Consider the following 11265-nt stretch of genomic DNA (forward strand, 5'->3'; position numbering starts at 1 on the left):
CCCTGCCTCACAACGCAGCTGATTGGCTCCAACACAATGGCAAAGACTCACATTCCAGTAATTTTAAATAAAAAATTAGGATGATATGATTAAGGTACTAAATAAGAACTACAGGTTGGGAGAACATTTATCCTGTCATTTGAAGAAAAGGTCAAATTCTGATGTTGATTTTATACGCTGATCACTACTACTACTCTCATTGGTGCTTTCAGGAGTAGGGGCGGGGAAATGGGTGTAACCACTGTGTGAGAGAGCGTGTATGTTCTACGTCCTAAGCTTGTTTACACTGAGAGCCAGGTAGTCATTAAGTCTTGAACCTGTGGTTGTTACACAGCAGTGCTTAATGCAGAAGCCTTGTAATTCAGTTCAAATGTAGCTTTTGTTTACATGTTTTGCCACCACTAACATAATGGGGATTTCAATGTGATGTTAGCAAGTAACATATTCCAGAGACATATTCTTCACTTTGGAATATTTTTTTGGTAACACTTTCTATGAATGTCACCTTTGTAAGCATCTATAAACACATTCATGTTATAATACACTCATAAGACATTTTAAACATAGCTATAAATATTTATAAAAATGCATTATACATTATAGCCATGTTTATTATGCATTATGAATTGTTAACATAATACATTATAAGTACTGATCATAACAAATTATAAGAGCTCATAAGTCATATTTGTCCGCTCTAAGTAAAGTGAAGTGTACTGTACTAAAGCCTCCTCCAGTGTTCAGAGTGAGGCTTCAAGTTGAAGTATTTACTGAAGGATTTACTGAAACACTAAAACATTCACAGTAAAGCACATTACAGGCTTCAAATGTCAGAGTTTAAACTAGTGCTGCCATCAGTGCTTTACCCAATGTGGGAAAGTCAGTGTACACCACCGTTAGCTTGGTGTTTGTCTTTACGCTCTCCAAGCTGGGACTGACTTATTTGGCACTGACATTATAACATGTTATTAACACTATTTATAATGCATTATATTAACAATTCATAATGTATAATAAACATGGTTATACAGTGTAATTCAGTGTAATTATTTTTTATAAATATTTATAACCATGTTTATAATGCCTTATGAATACATTATAACATGTTATAAATGTGTTCATAGATGCTTACAAAGGTGACATTCATAGAAAGTGTTACCGTTTTTTTTTTTGAATGTTTGAACTGCTACTTCTGAAAATTATTGAAGCCTGTCAGCTGTTTTAGTGAGGACGGAGTGTTGCACTTTTAGCTGTTAACACAATGAAGGAGTCTCTGAATGAGCCACAAAGACAGATATTTAATGTTTGCTGTATGTAAAATTACATAGCAGTTTTCACTATTCTGTCAGGAATGTCTGTGTGAATTAAAATCACCACGTAGTTATTACTGTCAGACTGGATAAAAGCTACTCACAGTGCAGATTCATACTGGAAAATAATCAGTGAAATTTAATACATCTTCAGATAGCACTTATCCAACTAGGGCTCTAGATACGTTCTAGCTGTGTTGATTTTATCCACATAGAAGACAGCTATGTGTGAAATGGCCTTGGATGTTGTTATCTCTCAGCTCTTTCTGAAAAGTCTCAATGACCTTCTTCTCTAAGGCCTGGTCGCTCTTAGTCTTCAAACAGTCCTGGTCTTTAGGGAAATAGGCTGAAGGAGCTCCTGAAATCTGGATGTCAGACTCTGCAGGGTGACAGAAAGAAAGGAAAAGAGTCCAAAGTTACTACAGTTGGTGAAAAAGCTGAAGAAATCTCATTGCTATGAATGAGATAATCTAAATTGCAAGCTGTCTTTCTATGTGATATTAATACAAATGTAACCATACTTTTACTGTTACACTTTGTAATGTTACACTATGAATTAAATGGTAGCTTTTTCCACATTTAATATCTTCCTTTCCTTTAACAATTTGATCTCAGTGCTGCTATTGTATTTATTTGATATGTAAATGAAGCAGTCCAACAAAGATGAGCAACCCAAAAAATAAATTGTGATTTACTTCACGCCTCAGTCACATTTTGTTATTCTAAAGAAACAAGTTCCTAAGGCTGCATTCACATTACAAGCCTCATTGCTCAAATCCAATTTTTTCTCAGATCCGATCTCTTTAACATGATGGTTCACACTTGTTTAGGAAAGTGACTCAAATCTGTCATTAATGTGAATGAGCCAGTGTCCTGAAATGACCCTCATGCGCACATCCTACTCAGTAACGTCATTATGCATTATGAACAGCAATCAAACTAACGAGCAGAGCGAGCCTTTACTGCAAAGATAATTTACTTTATACAGCTCTCAGCTGTTCATTATTAGAGCGAGACGAAGGTGAAAAGGGTGAGATGTTGTGCTTTTTTGCCGTTTACAGGCTTTAACTTCTGTTCGGCGCTGCTACCAGAGTAATGCTGAATGATGGTTCATGCAGAGGGGAAAAACCACATGAATTCCGATCTGAGCATCTCATTAAGGCCGCATGGCCACAAATCGGATACGTATCTGATCTAGGACCACATATGAAAGTGACTCAGGTCGGATTTTAATAGATCAGATTTGTGCATCCGTACAGCTCTGAAAACACCAGATCTGAGACACATTAGGGCATGATATCAGATTTGTGCCCGTAATGTGCACGTAGCCTAATAAACCCGTAGTCACGTGAACTGTCTTCTTGAGAAAGGTCCTAAGAAAAAGTCTACATCAGATTCATGACGTGTTCTTAAACCTCAGAACCTTTGTGCTCTTGAGTGTGTGAAGATTCTGTTCTTACCTAAGAACAAATCTCAAATAAGAAAATATTGAGGCATGTCAGAATCTCCGTATGAACTGCATAAGTAGGTTTTTAGAAGATATTTCGGTAACACTTTATATGAATGTCACATTTGTAAGCATCTATAAACACATTCATAACGTAATGCATTCATAAGGCATTATAAACATGGCTATAAATATTTATAAAAATGTATTACACGTTATAGCCATGCTTAGTATGCATTACGAATTGTTAACATAATGCATTATAAGTACTGTTCATAACAAATTATAAGAGCTTGGAAGTCGTATTTGTCCGCTCTAAGTAAAGTGAAGTGTACTGTACTAAAGCCTCCTCCAGTGTTAAGAGTGAGGCTTCAAGTTGAAGTGTTTACTGAAGGATTTACTTTTTTTCACATTACAGGCTTCAAATGTCAGATTTTAAACTAGTGCTGCCATCAGTGTTTTACCCAGTGTGGGAAAGTGAATGTACACCACCGTTAGCTTGGCACTAACTTGACACTGCATATCCAATAGAATGCTAACAATAGATGCTTACACACGTGACATTCATAGAAAGTGTTACCGAAATTTCTTCCTAAGAACAGTTGGCGAATGAGGCCCAATGTTTGTTGTTCAAAATAACCACATTATGCAATGGGATGCTCTCTCAAAGAGATGATCACTGTTTTATTGGTAGGATTTCTGAGGTAATGCATTAGAGGTCAGAGTTACTCTCCACAGGCAGTTGGTACTGCGCCAGATGCGACACTTGAGTGATGAGTCTTGTAGAACCCAAACAGAACTGCCAACTGTATTTGCTGAGCCTTGCCCCACTGAAATAGATCTTGAAGAATGGCGGAGGCACTTCTACAGTTTGAGGGCAAAGGGGAAGGGTCTCAAACTCCCTGGTGTCTATCTGTGCATGTGCCTGCCAACGGGTATTGGCACAAGGTGGCAACTCTGGCAGGGCTGCCAGAACCACGGGTGTAAATGGGCATTTGAGCCACCACTTTTCAAAGCACTGGGGCGACGACCCACCACTTTCTGACTGAGTTCAGTGCGCTTAAATCAGAAAGAAAATATCCGCTCCCTCTCAACTATGCAGTGCTGACAGATAGAAATGTAACAGAAGCTGTAGTTTGGTTTGTTTTGACGTGTGAACACGCTTGAGGAAATGCATTTTTATGAAGGCCCACCCCAAACGAGGGGATTCAACCCCAGAGCACGCTTTCCTCTGTGCACATCAGCACTGTGCTGCTGCCAGAGTAACTCTGAATGATGGTGCATGCAGAGGGGAAAAAAAACATGAATTCCAAACTGAGCGTTCTCATGAAGATCTCATGGCCACGAATCGGATACGTGTCCGATCTAGGACCACATATGAAAGTGGCTCAGGTCGGATTTGAAAAGACCAGATTTGTGTGTCCATACAGTTCTGAAAACACCAGATCTGAGTCACATTAGGGCAAGATATCAGATTTGTGCCACTTCAGCCTGGTAATGTGAATGTAGTGATGTGAACTGTGTTCGGAAAGTGACGTGTGAACACTTCACTCGTATTCAGGACCACAGCAAACACACAAATGGTGGTCTGGCAAAACACTTCTGTGTGCTTCAGTTTGCTGCTTGAAGAAATTTTTATGAGGGGCCACACCAAATGAAGGAATTCAGCACCAGAGCACGCTTTCCTCAGTGCACATCAGCACTGTGCTTCTTTTTAATGTTTTACTATTTACATTGTTGTTGCAGCACAAGCTGCTTTAATAACAGCAGACAAACAATAAACAGTGAAGATATGCTTTCGATTTTGGCACATGGATCGTGGAATGTATTTTTTGCCAAGCATCAGTGACCTGATTGGTTTACCAGGTTTATTATTAGTGCTTTGATTGTTATTCACATCAACGACAAGTGTCTCTGTTTTCTGTTTTTCTGTTTTTATGGTGGTAAGTGTGACAGTAACAGAGCCTCCCTGCGAAATGTCTGTCCAATAAACAAACACCTACTTGTATGTGCCGCTGCAGTGTGAATGTATCTGAGCCAAGTAAAAAAACATACAGTATTACCAAAACTTTGGTGTGAACTTTAGAAAATGAACCGGGTATGAAAACCTGCCTGATGTTTTTCAAAAAGCTAGTAAAGTTTGCCATCTGAAACTGAACCAGGTGAAGCGCAAGGCCGAACAAACACTGTCACTGTTCATCAGGTTTATGGAGATGGGTTATTAGCATGACATAGGCCCAATCCCATTTCACTCCTTGCCCCTGCCACCTAGCCCTAAGCCCTCAGTTTTGCGCGTTCATGCCTAGGGGTAGGGTGTCCCAATTTTCGGTGCTTTGGTGCTGTGTTAGGGCTATGTGGCCCTCCAAATGCAGGTTTTTCTGAGGCTCACTCCAAACAGAGTGTTATGAGAAAAAAAAGCAGCAAGATGGCTTAACAAGTGACCAAAGAAACCAAAGAAGACCAAATATTTTCTCCATTCTGAAATTACGATAACCATTGTTTTATCTTAGCTTAATGTCATTTCAATGTATTATGGTCCTTTTCTTCATAACAAGCATATTGGTATGCTGATGTCTTGGTAGCTAGCTGGCTAAATTTCCTGTTCAACCTTAAATGGTCCATCTCAGGCGTCAGACCTGCTGCACCCTTTTACGGTGGAACAGGAAAATTTGAACAAGAAGCTGGTGAACAGCTGACTTTAGCTTCATATCACTGAAGAATTAGGGGTGGGTGATAATAAATAATTGAAAGCATATGATGCCTAAATGTAACTAAAGCCCAGCAGTGAGGAGCTGAACTTTACCCTCCTCTGCTGTCACTGCAGACTGGCAGGGTCACCTACAGAGCAGCTGCTAATAGCTGTTAATGAAGTAATGTTCGTCTTTATTTGAGGGTCCTATTTCATGGGGAAGATTTCAACCACTACCCCTTGTAACTCAGTTCCAAGGGGTTAGGGTGACACTCGAAAACAAGGGGTAGGGGTAAAAATGAGAAATGGGATTGGTCCTTGGTAGTAGTAGTATGGTAGTTAGTCAGTCAGTGGTCTAGTTGCAGTTTGTCACTCAGTCAGCTATGTTTTTTTAAATAATTGTATTAATTAATTTATTTATGGAAACTATAGGTTTTGGGGGTGTGGCGCCACCCCTGCTCTGTGGAAGCTTTAGGAAGAGTTCTTGACTACATAAACCTTCTGGCAGAAGAAGAAGAGAGGAGTGGGCTGGATGGAAGTGTCCAGAAAGCCACTTACTGTTACAGACGGCCAGCTTGTTCCCACCCACGTATTGTGTTGTCCACTTTTTAGTGGCGGCACTGCATTCTTCATACACCCTCGATCTCCTCAGAAAGGAGAAGTCCTGGCCCTGGAGAATATGAAACAATACTGGCTTACACTCTCAGAACTGTTGTATTAATAACAATAGTGTTCTGTCTGTCCACCCATTTTGATGTACTTTTAAAGAGAATGTATCCTACGTTTTCCTAGTCTTATGTTCTCTTAGGTCCACTTATGTTCTCTGTGGGCTTTTGTGTAGCAAAGACTGTCATAATTCATTTTCAACATAACAGTTTTCCAGCCTCTCTTTATCGCTTTTAAATGAACAGGGCTGGGTTTCCCAAAAACATCTAAGCACAAAGAAGACTTTAATGCTCTGTCTGTCAGTTAAGACATGAAGACCAGGCGTGTCTAGTTTTATCTGCAAAGGGCTGATGTGGCTGCAGGTCTTCAGTCCAAGCAAGCTGAAGTACACCTGATTCTACTTGTTTAATCAGTTGGTCTCAGTCTTCAAACATTTCATCAGGTGACCTCCTGCTTTGCTGGAGTGAAAACCTGCAGCCACACCGGCCCTCTGTGGATAAGATGGGACACCCCCTGATTAAGAGGCTTTAGGGCTCAGTTAGTGTGCCTTTAAGACTGATGTATGTAAATGAAGTCTTTTTTGATTGGCTACCCTGTATTGTGTGTCATTCCAAAAGCAGTTCAGGCTGAAACACTGATACACTCAACACTCACTTTAACATGGGGGCGGGTCTAAATTGCCAAGTTTAATAGGCATATGTATGTAAATGCATTGTTTTTTGTGAAATCACAAACCTATGCATACATTATCAGCTTCATTATTATTGTTATTTATTATTTTGTATTAAAAGTTTTGTAGGTTTAAACAGAATTCTGAATTCAATTCTCAATGCTGTTATGTGTGTGTATAAGCCATCTATGTAGCTCTCAGTCCAAAACGAAAAGGTCTTAGGGCAGAACTGAAAAAGCTACCGGATAGTTACTGTAATTAGTATTTACAGTGCCAGAGATATCAGATAAATAATGTAATTATCATTTACAGCGCCAGTTACCAGATAGTTACTGTAAATAGTGTTTACAGCATCAGAGTTGTCAGATAGTTACTGTAATTCATGTTTACAGCGCCAGAGTTACCAGATAGTTACTGTAATTAGCATTTACAGCACCAGAATTACCAGATAGTTACTGTAATTGGTGTTTACAGCACCAGAATTACCAGATATTTACTGTAATTAGCGTTTACAGCACCAGAATTACCAGATAGTTACTGTAATTACCATTTACAGCGCCAGAGTTACCAGATATTTACTGTAATTAGCGTTTACAGCACCAGAATTACCAGATAGTTACTGTAATTAGCGTTTACAGCACCAGAATTACCAGATATTTACTGTAATTAGCGTTTACAGCGCCAGAGTTACCAGATATTTACTGTAATTAGCGTTTACAGCACCAGAATTACCAGATATTTACTGTAATTAGCGTTTACAGCACCAGAGTTACCACATATTTACTGTAATTAGCGTTTACAGCGCCAGAGTTACCAGATATTTACTGTAATTAGCGTTTACAGCACCAGAGTTACCAGATAGTTACTGTAATTACCATTTACAGCGCCAGAGTTACCAGATAGTTACTGTAATTAATATTTACAGCACCAGAGTTACCAGATACTTACTATTATTAGTATTTACAGCATCAGAGTTACCAGATAGTTACTGTAATTAGTATTTACAACACTCATACTGTAATGTTTGTTTATGATAATGGCATATTGTACTGTAAACTGTTTCTACATCTAAGACATTGGCAGCAGTATATAACTGCAATCAACAGTATCAATCATTTCAATTTTTCAAAAATACAAACAGCTGTTCTTTTAAAAGCGAAGTCTTAATAAAGCCTGGAGTTTAAGAGTTCAAATGATGTTCTTTTCTAAACTCTAGGTTTTCAGTTTTATCAGCGTCCACATGAGGGTGCTGGTGACACATTGCCTCGAGTGTTGGGCTTTATGTGTCAGGTGACTGTTGTGTCATACAGTGTGGGTTCTGTGGGAATTCTGCTCATTAATATTATGTTTTTTCGTACCTCATTGCACATTGGTTTGCAGTAAACCTTCGTTTCAACAGATACACACACCAGTCCTCCTTTACTGGGAATGACTGGAAAAGGACAGTCAGCAGGCATGACCTCTTTACATTCTGCAGATCAGAGAAGCACCACAGGTTACTCAGAAGTGAGAGAGGGACGTTTTAAAAAAGAGAACCGAAGCAGCATTTATTTTTATTTACCTTTTTTCTGCTGTTTCTGTAAAACGTCCGTCAGCCGGCGCAGGTTATCAAGTATAGCTGCAGTCTGACTGTCATTCCACTTGTCAGCAAGCGACTCAAAGCATTCATCCGAGACCTGATTTTGAAAAGAAAGAAACAGTGAGGACAACTTTAGCATCTACTGTGCTTTAGCCATATTTAATAAGATGTGTACAGCAGCGCAGCTACAAACATGAACTGTAACTGTTCATTCTTTCTTTAAGGTCAACTTGAAATCTTAATAGTTCTGTTTTACTTTGTTAGTTCAGGCCATGCCAAGCATGATTCCTCATATCATTTAAAAGATAAATTTTTTGTTTTCCTATAAACTTCCATTCCAAAACATAAAGCATTTTGCCATCCTGAAACATCTTCTGATTTTTGGTTACATCCCCATGCTCTAGCGGTCAGGGAAAAATAATAGTAGCCAATAATATCCCCCCACTCCCACCGTTCCCACCTACCATTGAGAGAAAACACTCAGCTAGACTCCCTCATATCCAGTTTTACCCAGAAATATTTCATGGTGTGGGAGAAAAATGTGTTTTATGATTCACACATTATGATTTATGATTCATGATATTCAGTTTACGTTCTGTAATGAAAGGTTCGCATCTGAACTTCCAGCTTTTTCACTTTGTTTTGATGTTATATGACAAAATCATGGCAAAAATGTGTAGGTTTTCATTCCACAATGCAAGACTATACATTTTTGTATTACTGTTTGAGGTGCCTGTATTTACTCATGAGAAAACAAGGTATACAGTTTAAAACAATTTAGCAATTTTATGTTTTACAGGACTGTAAAATGTGACAGTTTTGCTCTTATTTCACTACCCAAAAAACAGTAAATATTTTGGTGGCAGGGCTGCCAGACAACAGTTAATCAGTGATGGTAAAAATCTGTAAAATTACATTAAGTTCATTTCTTTTAATAAAGTACTGCCTTTTACTGTAATTCAGCCGTTTTAAAATACAGTATATGTATGGTGTATTTACACACATTTAACCTTAATCATATAAACATATTTCTGCTGTTGGAACAAAACCTTATTAAGGTCTTAATTTTTGTCGTTTTTCAGTTTTTGGCGTAATTTGAAAATACCCGTTGTCCTTTATGTTGTGTGTAAATTTCATGATGAATGGACCAAAAGAAACAGCCCAAAATTACTTGGAAAAAAGTCTGGTTCCACTGAATTGCATTAAAAGTAAAGTATGCGTTCTGACAACAGCGATATGTTTAACCTTAAAAAGAAATGGGAATTGACCATTAAATTTTACAGTATTTTGACAGTATTTTTTTTTTGTACTTACATTACAGACAAGTGTGTTGTTCCTTTAGAGGGTAGATAATTAAATATCAAATTTATTCAGTATATACATCCCTAGAACAAGTTCACACATCCTCTACAGGGCACAAACTTAAACATGGCATTTTTCTGCAAATTTTATTACGTAAGGTATTTTACTGAATTTAACATATTGGGAAAAAATAAGACCTAAAACATAAAATGTGACAAAACTTTGGCACACGCCGCTCATTTTTTCCCCAAAATGTTCAATTCAGCATGTAAGCAGTAATTGTGGGTTAAGGTGTACAGAAGTGTGTTCCCTGTTGAGGATGTTTTAATGTACTTTGACTTTGCAAATCAACAAAACCATGTCATTCGACCAGAGGTGACCAAACTTTTGCATTCAACTGTAAAATCACCAATTTGCATGTGTTTATTATCCATAACGCTAACTGTGACCCCTGAAGGTTGAAGTCCAGTTGAAAGGTATTAAATGTGTCGCAGCGCCTGCCTGTTGAAGCACTGTTCTACCTTCAGGTTTTCCAAGACGTGCTCAAAAGACCAGGCCGGGCAGCTGGTTGAGTTGATCGTCTGAGCACCACCTGAGACGAGCACTTCAGAGAACACACACGACAACAATCATCCAGTTTTCACAAAGTGGAGGGTGTTTTACTGCCTTGATATTCAGCTTAGCTGAGAGCCTTTGCAAACCAGAATGTACTCAAAATGCCTGGCTCTTTTTTGGCTTACGGTCACATTCAGCGGCAGTTTCTTACACAAGAGTGAAAAAGTGACATTCAACTCATTGTACATAAATCAAAGTACATGTTGTGGAATTGTGGAGCAGCCTACCTAGCATTAAACAAAGCCATTTCAAAGCCCTCCTCGTCATAGTGGCCGTCATGGTCCTTGTGCTGCGGCGTTTTCTGCAGTTTTTCAGCGTCTAACCTCCTCCTGTTCTGTTTATTAGGTCACTGTATGTGTGTTTGCACTCTTTTACTGGACATATCCATTTGTACGTGATTACGCAAGGCTTTGTTTACTTTGTAGACCTGATTACAACACATGCAAACTCTGACCAGAGGCTGACAGGAATTGTGATTTCACAATAGTAGAAAAATAATTAGCTTGAGGAAAAGCCCAGTTTTCACAATATACCAAATGTACTCTGTCAGCTGAGATATCTTTGGTGTCTGAAGTTTTCTTCTTTAGTTTTGCTCAGGAGGCTAAAACTAATACAGTCTTATTAGCGTCATGCAAATGAAGCTGTCAGGATGGCTGCTAGTGCTGTTTTTAGCTACACTGTGTACTTTTGTCCATTTTTAGAGAGAACTGTGTGCCGTACAGTGTCAGAAACCACATAATCAATCAGTTTATTAGCCATTACTGAACAACTCGACACAGTTTAAGGTGAGTGTGAGATGATTCAGGCCAGAGACGGGGACTCAAGACAGTGACTAGAACTCGATCCGGACTTAAGAGTTACGACTCGAGAAACTTCAGCCTGAAAAAAACACTTGAACAAAGCTGATTTAATTAGGGCTGCCAACCATCATGTGGTAAATGAGGAAAAACTCTCATTTCCAGCCTCACTTGTGTGACTGTCAGTTTT

The 11265-nt window shown here is 38.7% G+C and overlaps 1 protein-coding gene across 1 annotated transcript; it reads right to left on the minus strand.

Annotated features, from left to right (window-relative positions):
- Positions 1-1278: 1278 nt before the first annotated feature.
- Positions 1279-10669, minus strand: si:ch1073-126c3.2 (uncharacterized protein LOC555816 homolog). Its single transcript, XM_036575125.1, has 6 exons — positions 10506-10669; positions 10185-10267; positions 8344-8458; positions 8141-8253; positions 6005-6116; positions 1279-1689 (listed from the first exon to the last, which is right to left on the minus strand). The coding sequence occupies exons 1-6, from the start codon at positions 10555-10557 to the stop codon at positions 1514-1516; spliced, it is 651 nt and encodes a 216-aa protein (XP_036431018.1). The 5' UTR covers positions 10558-10669; the 3' UTR covers positions 1279-1513.
- Between the last annotated feature and the right edge of the window lie 596 nt (positions 10670-11265).

The sequence above is a fragment of the Colossoma macropomum genome, unplaced genomic scaffold (assembly GCF_904425465.1).
Source record: "Colossoma macropomum unplaced genomic scaffold, Colossoma_macropomum, whole genome shotgun sequence".
Taxonomy (NCBI): Eukaryota; Metazoa; Chordata; class Actinopteri; order Characiformes; family Serrasalmidae; genus Colossoma; species Colossoma macropomum.